Raw genomic sequence first — 20,425 nt, 5'->3', positions numbered from 1 at the left:
AAATGAATTGCTTTTTTTTTTTTTTTTTGCGCAGATTGTTCTTCAAAGGCACTGGTCTTAAATTTATGCCCCTCAAATTGGTGGTCTTTAATTTTTGAATTACTAATTTTTGCTTAACTTCTCGTTGAACTAAACCGTAGTAATACGGATTGGATTTCCTAGCACCTTTTCTTTGAATTATATAAACCTTTTGACTTAAATTTTGAAGTGGTAGAAACTTAGGAGCTACTTCAAAAGGGATTCTTTTTATCTAAAAGTAGTAACTTAGAAATTTTATGAAGCAAAAAAGATCAGTTGACTTGGCACACTTAGAACGAGTTTTGAATGTCCAAGCTAGTTTATGTTTAATTTTCAAATGACAATCCAATTAATTGTTAAAGAAAACAGGACAAAAATCATTTTTAATCCAAAGAAATGTTGGGATTAGTGAATTTGCTGTACTAACAAATGTTTGGTTAGGGAACAATGTAACTCCTCCCCTATACTTGCTTCACTACAATTCCTCCGCCCAACCCTGTAAAAGAGGTTAACACGCGTGGCTGGGTAACACTTATGTCTAACATAATGTGATACTCCTCCCGTTTCAATTTATATGAACCAACCCTGAAAGACGACATAAAGAGGTTAACACAAAATAAGCCTTGAAAATTTGTGTGTAACATTCTTTTGTTTCCATGTCTTTATTTTGACATAAAACAAATTGAAATTGTGATATTATCTATTTTTAATTAAGTTTGTAATGTTTTTTCCGAAAAACTGAACTATTGAAAGTATTCAACCTCTTTTAAGTAATTTCTTTTATTTTTTATTTTTCACGTGAATTTGTTCATGCACACCCAATAAAATGAATCATTTGACCTTCGATGAAGGATAGTAGTCTTTTTAAAAGAAATTGTCTCTTTCGGGTTAGAAAATAGGTTTCATGAGCCGGAAAAAATCATCTATCTATGATAGAGTAATCTATGTCCTTCAGGAATTTAAGTTTGTCAATTGTTGTTGCAGGGATAGCGGTAGAATTCCTCTAGGATTTTACAAAGCCAATGAAATTATAGTTTTCAGCAATTAACTTCAATTTTCCACAAGAACGGAACTGTATTTTGTAATGAGTATCTAGTGAAGAAGAGAAGAAATGAGTCGTCTTTTTGTTGTATTTTCGTATTGGAGGAGATACGGTACTTATAGTACTTTTAGAAGTCTGTTGGTAACAGACCCAACCATTTCCAACAGGTGCCTTTTCAAACACCAATAGGGAAATTTGGACGCCGTTCCGCGTCACCCCAACCATCGCACACTACAGTGGCCACGCATTGGTCACCGCGCCCGTTTGGCTGCTTCGTCGAGTACGGCGCACCGGCCTTCTCCTCACTTTAAAATTCACTCTCTCATATGCTCCCATCAATACTAACTATTCCAACATTTAATTTGATCATAATTTTCTTTGGAAGTCTAAGTTGGAAAGTTACTAGAATCTTTGATGGACTAGACTTTTTTCAAGGAAAGGATACATCCCACAGTTGATAGACCAAATTTGTGACCTTGATCCTCACTAGTCTTGATTGCATATGATATAAATACTATATTAATAATTCTCAACCAACTTTTTTTTAAAGAGAGAGATAATAGCACAGCAAGTCCCCACCAAATGCCGGTTTTTATGCTATTTATTATTAAGGCATTGTTAGTTGCTGATTGTAATTTGTTCCCTTCTTTTTAAATAAAGCTCCGCAAAGCAGTTCTGACCGAATATGTTTGTCCCATTAAAGGGCCATTAACATTCACGGACTAAATGAATAAATCTAATCTATAATGAGATTATTCTTAAGAAATTAAAAAGTAAGATTCGCATTAGAACATATATAATGAAATTTCAGAATTAAATGAATGAACTACTCTCTCAATCCAAAATAAGTGTCATCTTAGCAAAAATCACGTCAATTAAGAAATCAACAAATACAATGTGGTGTTTACTAAACTATCCATGTTTATTAGATGTGTTTTGAGAATTGAACAATAATAAAGAGGACTACATCTTTAATGCTAAGGGCATAATTGAAATTATATTCAACTTTTGTCTTGAATTTCTACGGTGATACTTTTTTTAAGACAAATTCTCATTTTAAGATGTCATTTATTTTGAGACGGGGGATGTAATCTTGAAGGGAACAAACTATATATGCATATAAGTGATTAAATAGATCTTAGATTCTTTTGTGAGAGTCAGAGATCTATCTATTCGAAAAAGAAAAAAAAAAAGTGGAAGAGAAAAGAACAACTAAGAAAAACTTGACCAAATGATATTCCTTGTGACTTGCACGAAGAAAATCACGAGAATCAAAAGAAGAGGGGGAGGTGACATCCAGAGTTCTATGAGACAATTCTCATTTATTTTACATTGGGAAGGAGCAAACTTAAAATTTATTGAAATTTAATAAAGACACTTTTTAAGTTTGATATACTCTCCTTCTGTTCACTTTTACTTGTCCACTATTTCTAAAATAGATTTTCATTTTTACTTGTCATTTTTCATATATCAAGATAAGACAATTACATTTTTATTTTATTTTACCCTTAGCATTAATTACTCATTCTAAATTATTTTTCAAATCCAATACAATTACTCTACTAATTAATATGGGCATCATGGTAAAATATACACTTTATTTATTATTTCTTAAATAGCGTGAAAAGTTAAAAGTGAACAAGTAAAAGTGAATGGAGGGAGTATATGTCTAGCGAGAGTTATAGTGAGATGGATTATATCTCTTCACTTTTAATTAAAGATTTCGAATTTGAGCCTGATATAAAAAAGATCTGGTAGAGAGTGGAAAGAAATTGCACGATTTTCCCTTCAAAGGAGCTAATCTTTAATTTTTGGCCTTTTGGCAATTGAATGTATGCCTAGCGGGTATGTAAGCTTTTTAAAGACATGGGACATAATTTGTGGAATATTATAATGCGAAAATATAAGCTTATCCCGGCGAAAAATATTATTTTTATAAAGGACAAAAATTAAACAACAACACAAAATAGGGGTATAAGAGCCAATGACCAAGTGTGTCCCCTTCAATGACGCTTACATAGTATGAGTCTAGATTAATCGGGATTGAATGGGACAAATATATTTGCTCTCATATGTTAATCTCTGACAACAACAAGCTAAAATATTTTATTTCTAACTGTTCTCTCACCATCAATAACTCTTCAACAACAAGTATGATCTTTAATTATAATAGTCACTTTGAACAAGACTGAAATAATTAAGTTATAGTTTTCAACCATACTAACAACATTAAAGTCAAAATATTTTATTATGTTCAACAAGTAGCGGTCAAAGTAATTTGTCATGAATTTAACTTATAGTATAACTTAACAATGTTTTTTTTTTTTTTAGATTAGTTAATATATTTTAACTTATTGTGACAAATTAACTCTTACTATGAATTGTTATTTAATAATTATCTACTGATTTAATAGTATAAAATTCTTTTAAGAATGAAAAAATTAAACTTATAGTTTTCAACCATTATAACCATTAATCAAAAGACTTTATAATACATTAAAAGTTCATATAAAATCTTCTCTTAAAATCTTTATAAATTATTTTTTTGACTAAAATAAACCCTCGTGACAATGCCCTTAGATTTCTCACTGTGCTTTAAACTTTAATGGATAACAAGTAAAAAAATATACGGTCAAATTGATGGAAAATTTTAAAAGTCAAAGTATCAATATTAAGAAGATTTGTGTTTTAGTATAACTTAACAATGTTTTTTTTTTTAAAATTATTTTTGGTAGTTAATATATTTTAACTTATTGTGACAAATTAACTCTCTTTTTTTTTTTTTTTTCAATATTCTTTAAGTTGTTAATGCACGATTTCTTCTTACAATGAATTGTCATTTAATAATTTTCGTTATGTAGTGTTGTTAATTGTTCATAAATTTCAATCTTTACTTTTATATTATCATTGATAAAATATCTTCAAACTTAACTCTCCATTTTAATGGCGGATATTGATACTTATAACCATAACAAGAAAAGCATCAAAATGACTTCGTTTGCCAAATCTCCATATAGGCATAGAAAAAATCCTTCTTATGTTTGAATCATGTGGTGTTATTTATCATGAGTGATGAAAAATAGTATTGATTATAGCAATATAATTGTTCTCTACGAGCAAGAGAATCTTTTGTATAAACACCATTGATGAGAGTTTTTGCCTGTTTGATAAAATGTTTCAATATATTTAGTGTATTTCGTGTATCAACAAACATATCTAATTTTTTCAAGATGACGATTATTTCCCTATTTAAATGGATTTATTTATTTGTATTTAAATGGATTTATCTTCTTTTTTTTTTTTGTTGTAGAATTTTTAATATTTTTGTATTTTGTATTTCAACGTATTTCGCATTTTGTATTTCTAATTTATGAAATAGTTTCGATATATTTCATTGTATTTCATTGTATATATGCATAAAACTTTATATTTCTTAAACAATCAACCATATTTCATTGTATTCCAATATTTTTCTATATTTGGAAGTTTTCTCTTTAGTGCTTTTTTGAATTCAAAAAAGTTTTGATTGATAAAAGGAGAGAGATTTGTGGTATACTGCGTGAAATATGGTTGATTTAATTTAACTTACCATTTAAAAAGAAAAGAAGATAGCTTATAGATTTTGACTCAAATTTTGTATCAATATTGAAGAAGATTTGTTTGTGTTTCCTGTGTTTTTGTTCATTTTTATAATATTTAAAAAAAAAAAAACAGGCAAAAAGAAAAGTACAAAATTTTGTTTATAGTTACAGAGTTTGTAATAAAAGATAGCTATTTATGTAAGTTTTACTTTTTATAATGGCAAAAGTACAAAGTTTACAAAGTTTGTTACGTTAAATTTCTTTATACCAAACATGGAGTTTAATGAATTTGAAGTACCTAAAAAACCTTTATGTATCAAACACAAACCAGTAATAGCATTTTGTTTGAACTCAAAGTATCTGTGTCAATAACAAGTGGAGCTGTTAATTTGGAAAATGATGTTATTTAAGTCATAATCTCAACAATAGCACTAAGACATATGTGCTAATTATTAGATCCACACAAATATAATGGTCAAGATTATGTGTCATTGGTTAGTTGCCTAACTAAAGTGCATCAAAACCTCACACTAATTAGGTCATTAAATTGTTTGTTCTTTTCGAAAATAGAGAACAATATATTGCACTAAGAGAAAAAAGAAAAAGAGTAAACTTGACTTATTTAAGAAACTCATAAAGTTATTAGTAAAGTAATCGTTAATCCATCTAATAACACTAACTGTGGGTGAAAACCCCCCACCCCCCTAAGTTAGATTTAGGACCTAAAACTACCTAAAACTAGCATGACTTTGCACCAATATATACGGAAGTCTATAAGATTGCTCCTATTTTACTTCATGATTACAAAGAACACCCTCTTTAAGTAGAAACTATTATTAATAAATCAACTTATCGATAATTAAGCAAAAAGATAAAGAAAAAAAGTTAAAATATTGTATATTTTATTTAACCATCCGATATTCGATACTAGCCGCGCTGGTGTTAGTAGACGAAATGAAAGCGAGAATACACAAACATCAATGAAAATCCCATACCCCCAAATCCTAAGGATTAATCCTTAGCAAGGTTCACCCATGGAGGGTGAGTCGGGACCTAAGAGCTTCAGCCTGCAGGCCGAAAAGACGTAATCGATGGACAAACATGTGAATATTTTTGTACCCTTGTTAGTCTTGGGGGACGAAGGAAGCTAACCAACTTGAGTAATTTAAATCCGCGCCAATAAGTCCATTAAGAAATAAACCGCTCCTTATCTAGTAGTTCTTTATTCCCAGGGCTCAAACTCAAGACGTGATCAAAGGCGAAGAGATCACAATCGTCCCATCAGATCCCTCGTTAGTAAAAAGGAGTAAATTGCCCTCCAGAAAGAAATCTTCATATTATTCCAAAAATTCCCCCAACACCTCCCCTCTCCCACCAAAAAAAGTTTGAGAAAGAAAATGAAAATCTTATACTATATCTTTTTATTGGATAATTGTGACTTGTGAGGTGATCAAATACAAGATGACAATTAGTCAATAGTATTGGGTCCGCAGGACAGTTCGTGTACACAAGTCTTTGTGTTAACTGTTAAGTCTATATCCCTTCGTGTTCCACCTAAACTCCAATTATTTGAATGAAAACAAATCATTTGTAGCCGAATATAAAGATTTTATATAAGAGTTTAAACTTAATGCATTGACAATATACAATTATAAACTAGTATTAGATTGTTAAAAATAATTAGACGTAATTACTATAATAAGTAGTATATGTTGCTTGCCGGAAGTAACTTTCTATAATAGATTAAGCTACACTAATAGTGCAATTATTTCTACTGTATAGATATACATATGTAATTAAATCATAATTTCATAATTTCTTAAAATAATAATGATAAGTCTCACTTAACCCGGGAGAAAAAAAAAACGGGTATATAATGCTCACAGGAAGTGTAAGTTTAACTAATATTATGTTGTTAATAGTAATGTACTTAATCATAACTCTTAAAATATTTTCTCAATCACAGCCATAAAGGCGTACAATATATATAATGCATACTTATTCTTCCATTTTTAAAAATAAAAAATAAAAAAAAATACAGCCTTTTGAATTCCCCACGAACTCAAATGATTGTGTCACCACCTTATTTTATTGTAAGAAGAGATCAAGTATAAGTACTCTTCATTAACAAATACAATATTTTATCTAATAAAATTTATTTTTTGTACTGATATTTCTATATGATGTTGTTTAAATTTTTAATAGGTGTTACCCACTAATATTGGTTATAATTATACTGCCTAGTTTGCTTCCTGGATTTGTACTCTGATTTATGTCTATTTATCAAATAATAGTGTACTATGTACTTATTTTAGCATAAATAAATCTGTTAAATACCTTTTTTAAGAAAATGTGTGTAGCATATAATTGTGATGCTCATAATGGAGGGCGGGCCAAAGATACAGAATGATAAGATTCTGGCAGACTACCAAAGAAGTGTGCATGTTACATCTTAGACGAATCCTACATCGGAATAAAATTGAAAAATAATGACTTTTATAAGGCATATTATAAGTTTACATGGTACACATATTTTTGAGTTCGACAATGCTGTAGACCGAGAGAGATATCTATAAGGTCTGTTGGGCGAAACGTACAATATATGTCATGGACTTGGATGATGACATATACGATATCAAAGTCTGTTGGTCCGTCATACGGTGGTTGGGCAAACTTCACTGAGGACTCGAAGAGGGTCAAAGAGAAGAACCGTAGGGCTTCAAGTTTCCAAAGAAGAAGTGCATGTTACATTTTAGACAAATCTCACATTTATAAAGTATATATAACATAAGGTTAAATAAAATTCATGAGAATTGTTAGATCAAAACGAACAATACGTGTCTTCGGATCGTAATAATAATGATAAATCTAACGGAAGAAAGAGGGCTGTAAATTGCTGGATTAGGAAGTAGCCTTTTATTTCATTTTTTTTTTTTTCCTTCCATATTGTTAATGGTGGGGTTTTCTTCTGTCCACAAAAGCAACAGCTATAGTATATGGCTCCAGTTATTTGGAGTTGGCCACCCATTTTTTTTTTTTTTTTTTTTTTTTTTTGTCATTTTTTAATTATTAGAGATTAATACATTTGTGGTTCTTCTAATTATCAAATAGTTCTCTGTATTTATCCTAGATTATATATATTAGACCTCAGCCAATCTAAAAGGCTTACATATAAACACGTATTTGTAAGATACAATTTTCTGCAAATACTTTTTGGCTGAAAATTGTTGTGCGCTTCTGCTTAACATTACTAAATATAAGTTATAACACTCGACTAATTGTACTCTTTCCACAAACTTCAGTAAATATCAAAATGTCACCCTAAAATGACTGCCCGATTAGTTTCAAATTAGGATTCAAATTCAAATCTCAATGATTCGACACAAATATCTTCAACCCAAAATCAATGAGTTAAGGTTACTGCACATACAAATATACAATGCACATACAAATATCAATATATTGCATGTGGCAAGAGTTTATGCTAATTAAATATGGTGATCTAGAATTAGTTTAAGATGAAATTAAGGGAGATAATCTAAATTCATTAAATAAACTTCAAGAATCAATTTAGTTCTTCATATATATTATATGCTTAAAAATATTAATTCTCAGTTAACCAAATAAAAGACTTGAAGATAAGTTGATCTTGATTGATAACACTATCTTCATTTTCAACACTGTCTATATATTCTACTTTTAATATTTGCAATATGTCATATATATTTTCTTCATCAAAAAATATGTCATATACTCCTATATTTTAAAGGTGATGGAATAGTCCACAAGAGATCTTTATTCAGTTAAAAAAGATTAGTTAGGAAAAAGAACTAATTACATGCATCACACTTGGTTCAACAAGAATAAAATATAACCAAATACAATCATCAAAATTAAGGATAGTTTAACCCCTTCTCCTTTTCCTCTTCTTTATCACCCAGTGTAATTGCGCAAAGCTCTTACATGGGAAAAAAAAAAAAAGATTTATAAAATTGTACAAAAGATTTTCTTAAAAAAATAAAAAAAAAAGGTTAGGACTTGTGCAAAAAGGAAGAAAGTTCTCCAAAACAATAATATGTTTGTCGTAAAGAACACTTATCATGTCAAAGATCTTTAAGTGATTTCAGATATCTTTTCAAACAATTTTTTTATTAAAACCATAGAAGAGTAGGTTTTGATTTTCCTTCGAGAAAAATATGAAGAAAGGTGCATTGAGAAATTAGTGGTAGATAAGATAAAAAAAATTCGAATATAAGTAAAATAACAATCTCACATTGATTAAGAACTTAAATAAGTATATTTTTTAAATATAAAATTAAAACTTTATTTTACTCCTTTAACATATAATGTTCATTGTTGATGGAATTATTTACTTCAAAAACTCATTTGATGCCTATCTGGAACTCATTTAAGATTTTAATACTCCTTCCGTCTCAATTTATGTGACACTCTTTCATATAATATTCAAGGATTTATAGCCACACAAATATTTATGACGTATTTTGGATCACAAGCTTCATAAGTCTTTTTTCATTCTTAAACTCCGTGTCCTGTCAGACACCTTCCATAAACTGAGACGAATAGAGTAATATATTTTATTTTCATCGGTATTAGGAAAACTCATAATTTCATATTTTAATTTATTTTCCACATCTTTTAAAATCATTTAACATAAATGATTTCACGTTTATACTACAACATTTATAGCCTGTCTTTACACAAATAACGTAATGATATTAGAGAACATATTCAAATGCCCCCTCAACGTTTGACCGGTTTAATTATGACGCACCCAATCAATTTATAACCCCTTGCAAAGTCACACCCAGATATGTGTTGGATTGTGTAGTGCACGTGTACATTTTTTTTAAAAAAAAAAAATCATTTATTTTCTTATTCTTTTCTTTATTTTTCTCTTTCCTCTGTCTATGATTTGTTATCTATTTTTTAACTTTTTTTTTCTTTTCTTTTTCCTTCCTTTATCTTCCTCAATTAAAACTCATTTTCTTCCTCCATTAACACACACATTCAATTTCATCATCAATCATGCATATCTTTTCAAGAAATCAACCAACCCATATTCTTCCTCTATTAACACACATACATTCAACCCATTTTCTTCCTCCATTAACACACATACATTCAATCATGCATATCTTTTCAAGAAATTTTAATACTTGTTTTTGGTGCTCACTCTCTCAAAGAGAGTGAAACACACTCACTTTGCCACAAGCATAATTTCATATAAATAATCCACTTTTTAAAATGCATTTAATAGGTGATTTCACATTTATACTACAACATAATTAAGCTCGCCAAAATTGTAACCATTTGACTATTTTCTCAATGATATTAATAAATAATAACTAAAATATATTAATAAAGTAAAAGATATTTAAAAATATACCTGAAAATAAATTTAGGACAGATTTTATAAGCACATATTAGCTCATTAAAAGAAGCAAAAATTTGGAGTTTAAAATAAATAGAGAGAAAAATAATGTGGGACATGTTTAAATTATACTTCCCCCAGTTCCAAGTCACATGACATTTTTGACTTTTTGAGATTCAAATCATGTAAACTTGTCAACTTTTCTTTAAACATATCAGCATGAGAAAAATTGCAAATTTGTCGTACTTTTTTGTATAATTTTTTAATATCTAAATTATAATTTTAAAATATTAAGTTGAACTTAATAAGTAAGAAGTATTTCCACTAAATTACCCTTAATTAAATGGTGCCAATTTAATATGAATTCTTGATTATGTAAAAAAATTAGTTATTTAAATAAGGGTAAATTTAAAAAAAAGATATTACTTATTAATTATGTAAACATTTATAAAACACCATATGATATGAATCGGATTAATTAAGGAGTAAGAAAAGATTCACAAAAATTACTGCAGTGTCAATATACACCAATTATAAAGGCCCAAGTAGGAATGGATTTAAGAAAAAAAGGGGAAACTTACATAAATTTTTTACCTTTTATAAACTTAATCAATATATATAATACAAGTTTGAAAATTACAAACCGTAGCTACTTTTATGAATAACTTTCGGTTGAATTTCATTATTTTGAAATACATCTAAATACAAAAACGTGAGAAACAAAGTGAGTAAAAATAGGCTCTATATTTGAAGAGTTTGAACCGCCTTATGTGTGATTGATTTTGGACAAATTAATTATTTTTGAACTATTTGTAGTGAAATACAAAAATAGTGAAAACAAAGTGGAGTAAAAATAGGTTCTAAATTTTGTAACATTCACTGTATTTACACCAAAAAAAGATGAATACATTCAAATCCATTTAAAAATACACCGTATTCGGTGTGTTTGATTATTCAAATACACAATTTCTCATTATATTTTCTTCGGAAGATGCAAGCGAATAAAACATACATTCTATACAAAAAAAAAAAAAAAATACAAGCGAAATACAAAAAATACCACTGTATTTACACCAAAAAAAAAAAGATGAATACATTCAAATCTTTTTTAAGAAATAGAGGGCATGTGTTCGGGTGTATTTGATTATTCAATATATATATTTTTCCTTCGAAATATAGAAATGCAAGAATAATTCGAATACAAAAAAATACACTCTTAAGATACTAAAAAATGGAGAAACTTAGCGGAATCTTCAATTTTGAAAGAAAATCCCTTTCAGCTTTTGATTGCTCACAACGCAGAGATTAGGTAAGCAATAACTAAATTCTTCTTGAGGCAAAATTTCAAACATGTAAAGGGTAGGAAGGAATTTTAGTTGAAGTGAACAAATGGGAGTGTCAATTCTCCCCATTACGTATTTCAATCACGATTAAGTCTCAATTCATATATTTAATGTTCAGAGTTGTTTCCCAGGATTAACCCAATGAAATATAATCAAATTGAAGTGTAGTCGCTTATGGTTTGGCCAAATGGAACTTTTCTTGATCCTGATCGATAGAATTGGAATGTGTGAATGATGACTCGAATTTGGTTCACTATTGAGTTTGGAGTAGAATTAGTTGGGTCTCACGTCACTAGATCTCCTCGAATCTTGTTTGAATGGCTTTGCAAGTAGTGGAACGTGAGAGGCGCCAAGAAAGTGTAGTTAAAATATAATCGAATGTTTTCTTGGGGAGAGTATTCTAAAGACTTAATTGATTATTGATGTTGTTAGTACTTTTTTAGTGGAGATGAGAGGAGGAAGGGTAAGGGAAAACGAGATCTGGAATAGAGTGGAGAAGGAGAGAGAGAGAGAGAGAGAGAGAGAGAGAGAGAAATTTGGATTAGAGTGAGGAGAAGATAGATTTGGTAGGTGAGAGAAAAATAATTTTAAAAGGAACTTGTGGAAATACGATTCTTAGTTACGATGTGTAATTTAAGATAAATTTTAGCTATTTTAATAAATAAAATATCTTAAAGGATTATTATTCAAAAATAGGTTTTAGAGATAGTTATGACAAGTAAATTTTCCGAAAAAGAATGAGTGCAAAGTGGGAATATGTAAGAAAAGGTAACAACAACAACTACATGTAGTAGCTTGATATCATCAAATAATCAAAATTTTGTATTATCCTTGTGAGAACGATAAAACTTTATATTCTCGTTTATATATAGTAGTAATATGTTTTTATACCATAACTTCGTATCAGAGCCAAGTTATGAATAGCTAGCTTAGAATAACTTAGGAAAATCTTTTCTTATTTAGAATTTAAAATTGTACAATTCTCAGCAGGATGCAACAGTCAAATATGAGAGAAAAATATGATTATTTGCTAATGACTACATCAGATGAAGAGTTTGAACTCGATAAAAAGTATCTAAGAATCAAAAAATATTTAATGCGAAAGTATAACTATTTGTAAGATAAGAATCTCCTTAAGTTAATATATTTATAATTAGACATATATTCAAATTGATTTAAGTTTAGTCCCGCGAAGTATAGTCAGACTTCATTGTTTACCATATCGAAATTCTATAGTTAAAAAATCTGGTACAAAATATGTAGTTCTTTTATAAATTATATTTAAAAATTCAAACTTAATAACACAGCTATCTTACGAACATATGTTTTGAAACTATTTTTTTTTTGCCGACATCTTTTACTGCTTTGCAATCAACTCTTAATGAAAGCTCTTTAATTTATTTATTAAACCATCTCGAAATTTGATAATATATGCCACTGCATATAAAAAATCTTTATTATATTATTATAATTCTTGCGCGATCCATTCAAATTTTTTAGCAATAAGAAATTAATTGTTTTGTGATTGTGGAGAGAGTTTTTGTTTAAGGATGCTAGTATATCCCATGTGTGAGAATACCAAGACAATTGTATCAAATCAATCACAATGTCAATAAGTAATGTGACTTCAAATTCTCAAAATTAAGATGAATTTCATAATAATTTAGGCCTCATTTATTTTATTAAGTGATTAAAGTCACGTTCGAATTTAAAATGCACATTTGAATATTAACATTGTCTATATTAAAAAAAATATATGAAAATTTAATAAACATTTTGTACCAAATCTGATACTAAATCAATTAAAATATTTTAAAGAAATTATATATGGTCATAAAAGTGATTATAAAAGTGATCTATTCGAATTTTTGAGCAATAGAGGATGTGTTGATTTATGGTGAGTGTTGTGATGCTATATTAGTTAAAATGATTTGATATCAAATCAATTGATGATGGTCAATTGATGGTGGCTTCACAATGTCAATAAGTGGATGTACTATCAAAATTAAGATGAATTGTGGGTGCTATTTGATATTGATTTATGAGATACAGGGCATCATAGGGAGGGAATATTCTCAAAAGCGAGTCTAGGATCTTGCAATCCTGGATCACACCTAATGATGATGGCTATTCATTAGGTGCATTTAAAAAATAGCTTTATGTTGAATTGTGGGTGCTATAAAATTGATGAACTGAATAGAAATATCTTTATTAATTAAAGAAGAAGGAAAGAAGAAAAATCATGTTGGTAACCGAAATGGATGATATTGATGAATTGTCAGTCTTTATAAAATCTTTAAGTATACATCTAAATTATAGTAAGGCTTTATTACAAATCCTAATCATTCATAATGTTCGGACTGATTAAGTGGTTGAAACATAAAAAAAAAAAATACACTTACTGATTATAATTCGAATGATTAAGTTTTTTTGAGGTCAAAAAAAAAAAAAAAAACTTCATATTGGTAACAGAAACTTTTGATATCAATGAATTTTAAAAATAGATTTTCATTTTATTTTGAGCATATCAAGATAAATTATTTATTTTTTTATGCAAATACCCATAATATTATATGTTACTCAAATCATTTTGTTGAAACATAAAAAAAATATACACCAATTAATATGATTAAAATTATACATGATTAATTTATTATTTCAAAAAATAAAAAATAAACAAACTTCATATTAAGCTCAAAATAATTATAATTATAACTAATACTTCATTAAGTGCAAGCAAATTAGGCGTTAATAGCATTATCAATTTATTTTTTTAGGGTTGAGGGAAAATTAGTGTTAATAATTAGTTTTTCTCTTTTAGTTTAGTTGGGGACCAAGTAAGAAGGAGTCAATGACTTCAAAGATGGCAATTGAAAAATGACGTATACCTCATCAAGAGCCGTCGATTTCTTAACTTTCCAAACACAAATTTGATCCAACGGCTCACATCTATTTACAAGACTCAATTGGCAATACGTCATTTCAGCATTTGTTTGTTGAGGATTTGATAAGTCTCTCTATTTAAGTCTTCATTCATTTTCATCAAAGCTTCCAATCCTACAGTCTCTCTCTCTTTCATTTTTTTTTTTTTTTTTTTTTTAAAAAAAGCCTTTTAATTTTGTTAAAGAAAAGAATAACAAGAAAAGAAGAGAAAAAGGTGGATAAAGAAATAATTTTTTTGTTTTGTTTTTTGGATTGATTATGATACTGCAATTATCACTTTGTTGTGATTTTTTTTTTTGGGAATTGGGTTTGGAAGTAATGAGGCAAAAAATGAATTTTCAATCGTTTTTGGATGATTATGAATTTATTATACTGTAGTTCACTTTCTTGTGATTTTCTTGAATTGGGTTTGGAAATAGAAAGGCAAAAAAAAAAAAAAAAAAAAGTCTTTTTTTTTTCAATAATTTTTTGATTCATTATGGTGCAAAAATGAAAGGTGGATAAAGAAAGATGATTTTTTTTTTCTCATTTTGACTGATTATGATGCTATAGATTTTCATTTTCTTGTTTTTTGTTGAATTGAGTTTGGAAGTAAGGAGATAAAAATGAATTTTCAATCTTTTTTTATCAATCGTCTGTTGGCTGATTATGAATTTATTTTACTGTAGTTCACGATTTTTTTGAATTGGGTTTGGAAGTAGAGAGGCAAAAAATAATTTTTCAGTTGTGTTTTTCAATAATTTTTTGTTGATTATGATGTTATAGTTAAGTTTCTTGAGATTTCGTGAATTGGGTTTGGAATTCTAGCGGCAAAAATGAGTTTTCAATTGTTTTTCTCGATCATTTTTGGTTGATTATGGTGCTATAGTTTAGTTTCCGTTGATTTCTTGAATTTGGTTTTCAAGAAGAGAGGCAAATAAGAAATTTTCACTTGTTTTGTCAGTCGTTTTTGGTTGATTATGGTGCTATAGTTTAGTTTCCTGTGATTTCTTGAATTGGGTTTTCAACAAGAAAGGCAAATAAGAAATTTTCACTTTGTTTTGTCAGTCGTTTTTGGTTGATTATGGTGCTATAGTTTAGTCTGCGTTGATTTCTTGAATTGGGTTTTCAAGAAGAGAGGCAAATAAGAATTTTTCACTTGTTTTGTCTGTTGTTTTTGGTTGATTATGATATTATACTTCAGTTTAATATGATTTCTTGAATTGGGTTCTGAAGTTTATAAAGGGGGAAAAGGAATTTCAATCATTTTTGTTTCCAATTTTTTTATTCATTTTTATTTTGTGTTTGTATACCTTCCCTGATTGACTTCCTTGGTGACTTTTCATTTACTTTTTACTTTTTTATTTTTTCTACTCTTTGCTTCTTGTCTTGTTGATCACTTTTATTGGGATTCTTTATGTTATGTCATATGTGTGTTTAGTCTTTTTTTTTTATTGATTGATGAACTTTACTTGCCTCTGATGAAAGTTTTGGTATCTACTTTTGTTGGTTTCAAGTCTCTTGATGGCTTTTAGTTTCAATTTTTTATTGGCTCAGTGTTTGAGTTCACATGTTATACTATCTGGCCTATACTATTTTTTACTTCTGTATTCTTCTTAATTCTTCTGGCTGGTTCTTTTAGGTTAATATTTATGTTATTTTCTTGTATTTCATTAATTTCTTTCATTTGTTTTGGAGTCTGATACCCCTTTGTGCGTTATCCAAGTATGATCATGTCAAATATTCTTATAAGGAAATGTGTTTTAGCAAATGATTCTTGTCATTTATATTGTTTTAGCTGTGGGGTTTTGGTGGAATTTAGGAGATATGTTGATCTTTGAATTCAGTTTAAAGACGTGTGGATTATCGATTTGATGGGGTTTTATTCTGTTGAAGCTGATGAGTTTATTTGCGAGAAAAAAAAAAGCATGTAGATTGTAGGGAAAAAAGAAAGAGAAAGTGTTTTTGGTTGTGTTAGTACTACTAATATCCCTCTAGAGAAGGTTCATAAGTTTTAGAGAATCTAGTGGAACTATTTTTTTATGATATTATGAGTTAGACAGAGTTTTAGTGATCTACTTATATATGAACTGTTATGAATTTCAATATGATTTATGCTTGAAGATTTTTGATGTTGATCGCCTAAAAAATCAGATGTCTGCTTAATATGGATGGAGTTTCACTTAGCTAATTGCTAACGATACTTCGAACAACTGAACTTGATCATTGTTCTTGTACTTTAGTATTTTACTGAAATCCCGTTCTCTAATGAGAGTTGTCATTAGCTGCAAAATAAATAACCTCCTTGTGGCAAGGCCTAGTCAATAATTACTAATTCTGGACTATATGTTTCACGCAGAAATAAATGGTGCTTTGTGTAAGACATGGATGAATATTCTGTTAAAAGAGCTGCCAACGGGCTTGTTGCCCCGAGAAGAGGTTTAAGGGAAACGGCTGACAGAAAAGACAAAAATGTTCAGTATTGTCCTCGACTTGGATGTAGTGGCCGAGTCAATTATACGAAGAGTACCAGACTCGGAGGAATGGAGAAACCTAGACCACTAAGGCCTACTTTCGGTTCTTCAAATGGAAAGGAAGTAGTTGGTAGTTCATCTTTGACATCTTCTGGAATGACTAGTGCAAGAAGGTCAGGTAAGGAATTTCACAAAAAATCCTCTTCTAACATTGAAAATAAGCTATCAAATAGCTGTTCCTTACATGAAGAGCAAGAAGTTGGTTCCTCTAGTGGAACATTGAACAGTAGACCTCGAAAAATATTTGGTCATGCACCTGGTTCTTCCAATCAAAAGAGTCCAATGGATTCCACTGTTTCTTCATCGTCTAAATCCATTAGTGCTGGGACGAAGGGCGGTAGTAGTAGTGGGGAGGGATATAGGTTGAGAAATCTGAAGTGCAATTCCATATCGGATGTCCTCCCGTATAGTCGTTCGCCATCAGAATCAAGTACTAGTAGAAGGGAAACAGTAAAAAGGAGAAATGCTGAGGGTGAAAGCAGTTCATCTTCTAAAGGGAAGAAAATGAGCGGGGCATCACCAAATGAAGGACGTGCTATTCGTCCCGCTACTGGAATCTCCATCTCTGATTCAAGGAATAGTAGAAGCTCGGATTTTAGTGAGGGTAATCGTGCTGTATCGGTTAGGACCCGCAGGTCAATGAATGTGAATACTAGGTCTAAGTCTTCTGGCTTAAGCCAAAATTTACCTGAGCCTGAAACTCCAACTCTGGATATGCCTAGTTCGTCCAGTCATTTTTTCACAGATTCCTCATCAAGTGATTATAGTGCTTATAGTTTACCTGGAAATGATGATGATGATGATGACGACGATGAAGATGATGATTTACCTGGTGTACTACCCTTCAGTTCTGCAGATATCGACATTAACCGATTTATGAATCGTGAAGCATTGCAGCGATATAACATGGACGGAGTTGCTCAGGTATTTTCTTGGAGGAATTCAGATTGAATCTACAGTGAAACCTTTATATAACATCGTCGTTTGTTCCGATATATTTTGGGTGCTATAGTGAAATGCTGTTATAGAAAACGTATAATATAACGTAACATGAAAGATTGATTCCACAGAAAACACGTTTGTTATAATGAAATGTTATAGAGAGATCTGACTTTACTTCCTAAAGCTTACTGATTTTTAAGTATATTGGTCTTGATTTACTTTACAGGTATTGCTGGCACTTGAGAGAATTGAACAGGATGAAGAGTTATCTTATGAGGTAGTTAGTGTTGATTATTTTTCTTCTCCTGGGAATTTCCTATTTGGGTTTGTGATAGAGCTCTTATTTTCTATCTACAGCGACTACTTGCATTGGAGACCAATTTGTTCCTCAGTGGCCTTAACTTCTATGACCAGCATAGAGACATGAGACTAGATATCGATGACATGTCCTATGAGGTCTGTATTTTGTTTTTATTTCTTCTCTCACAAATTATAAGAGACATTAATACCATTTAGAGGTTTCAGAGAAGATAGTTCCCACTAGTCTAGCATGATATCTTCTACATAGTCTGAGAAATGATTTATTGCTTTTATTTTTATAGGAATTATTAGCACTTGAGGAGAGGATTGGCTCGGTTAGTACAGCTCTGCCTGAGGAAGCACTATCAAAGTGCCTCAGGAGAAGCATTTATCAGGGTATGGCTTCAGAAACAGAACCACTAGAAGCTGATGGGTATAGAGATGATGTCAAGTGCAGCATTTGTCAGGTTGTCGTCCTATTTTTAGCATGTTTATCTTTTGATTCATCATACAAAAGGTTTTCTTTTTCATGTTTGAAATTTATAGCATTGCATTAGGTATAAGCCTATGACATATATTTTCAAGTATTAGTGAAGCCAAATGTTATTATATAACATGCATCTCACGACATTAATATTTTTTGGTTAAGGAGGTCAACTAGTTTCCTCTAGTAATTCCTTGTTAAATTTCCTCATGCTTACAAGTTTATATTTGGAGGACTTCATTAGAACCTAAAAAACTGCTGCATCTTTTCTGAAGAAAGAATATGTTCCTTGATCTCCAAGATGCTTCGAAAAACTTTTGTAATGGCGTTTGAACCATTGATTGTAGATCTCTTGTCAACGCTTCTTTTCTTTGACCTTTTGAGGGCGTAATTTAGGCAGTTGACAGTTCCAATCTTCTAGCATATGCTATATATGAATCCTCAACAAGCTGCTGTTGAGTCAATGAATTCCTCACTGATTATATCGCTCTATTTAAGCTCATCCATGTCCAAATGAATCGGGTTACTAAGCACTGTGATAATCATATGTTTTTGCAGGAGGAGTACGCGATTGGAGATGAAATAGGGAACTTGGGATGCGAGCATGGGTATCATATGGAGTGCATAAAACAGTGGTTTAAGCTCAAGAACTGGTGCCCTATCTGTAAGGCTGCAGCAGAATTATCGAAAACGCTATCTTAATAGTTTCAGAATCTTTAGATACCTTAAGCCCAGATGTGGGAAGCTGTAACAGTTTTCCTGTGTACAAATTCATCTGGGGTTGGTTTTTGTGGATTCCTGCAATTCATTTTTCCTGTACTTAATTGTTCTTGCCATATGAACCAATAAACCCAGGCCCGTTGTTGGCTTTGTGGTGAATGTTTTCATATTCATTTCCTTCAACCTGTGCTAAAGTGTTTCAATGATTTGCTTGCTCTAATCGTGTTTTTATATCGCTAATCACACCCCTTAAAAGTTGTTTGTGCTTTTTTTTGGTTTTGTTATTTTTTGTTTTTTGGTGGAAGCCTTTGAAAACAGCCATCTTAGACCATTAGTCCATAAAATATCGGTCCAACTAAGAGGTGAGCCAGTGAATAGCAAGAAAGGGGAATGAATGGATTTTGCATCCTATAATAAATGTGTAAGATTAATGTTTTCAAGTGTTTTAGTAGTTTACTAAAAACAAAGTATCTCCATTTTTATCTTTTATGTTAGTTTGCTTATTTTTAAGACAAAATGGCTTAATTTGTTATGCGAGTAGTTTACTAGTTTTATCTCTCGAAATTGATTTTTTTTTTTGGAATTTCATCTTAAACTTTAAAGGTCTTTCATCAATCGAGGTTAGTGGCGAAGCATTGCTGAGCAATTCACGTATCACTTGATATGGACAACTTCTGCTTTTTCCGTCAGATTACCGTCTTGACCACTAACCGAGCTACGAACACGAATAAATAAGTGATTGCCGGAGGGGAAGAGGGTTGGCTGGGCCTGCCTTTTCAATCGAGTAGATAGGTGATTACGGGAAGGGGAGAGGGTTGGTTGGGCCTGCCTTTTCAAGACAATCTCTGGCTGTTCAATTGAGGCGTCATTTCATTCTCGTAAGTCGTAACGGGAATGCACTATCAATCTCTGGTAGTTCAATTGGGGCGTCATTTCATTCTTGTAAGTTGTAATGGGAATGAGTGCATTGCAAGACCAGACAAGTTGCTTCCTCACCTTCCTGTGCCAACATTTGTCTTTTAAGTCAAAGTCATTTTCAATCCATCTAGATCATTATCAATTTAACATCTTCCTCACATTCTTGAATACTTCAGTGTGACCTTTGTGAGTATGAGGCTGAAGAGGAAAAAGTTCAACATTGAGAAAA

General features: G+C 30.4%; 1 protein-coding gene across 1 annotated transcript; it reads left to right on the top strand.

Annotated features, from left to right (window-relative positions):
* Nucleotides 1-14,380: 14,380 nt before the first annotated feature.
* Nucleotides 14,381-19,498, top strand: LOC132039002 (probable E3 ubiquitin-protein ligase HIP1). Its single transcript, XM_059429526.1, has 6 exons — nt 14,381-14,533; nt 16,658-17,756; nt 18,001-18,051; nt 18,132-18,230; nt 18,377-18,541; nt 19,117-19,498. The coding sequence occupies exons 2-6, from the start codon at nt 16,683-16,685 to the stop codon at nt 19,258-19,260; spliced, it is 1,533 nt and encodes a 510-aa protein (XP_059285509.1). The 5' UTR covers nt 14,381-14,533; nt 16,658-16,682; the 3' UTR covers nt 19,261-19,498.
* Nucleotides 19,499-20,425: the final 927 nt, after the last annotated feature.

Source organism: Lycium ferocissimum, chromosome 12 (assembly GCF_029784015.1).
Source record: "Lycium ferocissimum isolate CSIRO_LF1 chromosome 12, AGI_CSIRO_Lferr_CH_V1, whole genome shotgun sequence".
Classification (NCBI taxonomy): Eukaryota; Viridiplantae; Streptophyta; class Magnoliopsida; order Solanales; family Solanaceae; genus Lycium; species Lycium ferocissimum.
The sequence above is the reverse complement of the archived record's forward strand: the minus strand, read 5'-3'. Positions and strand labels throughout refer to the sequence as shown.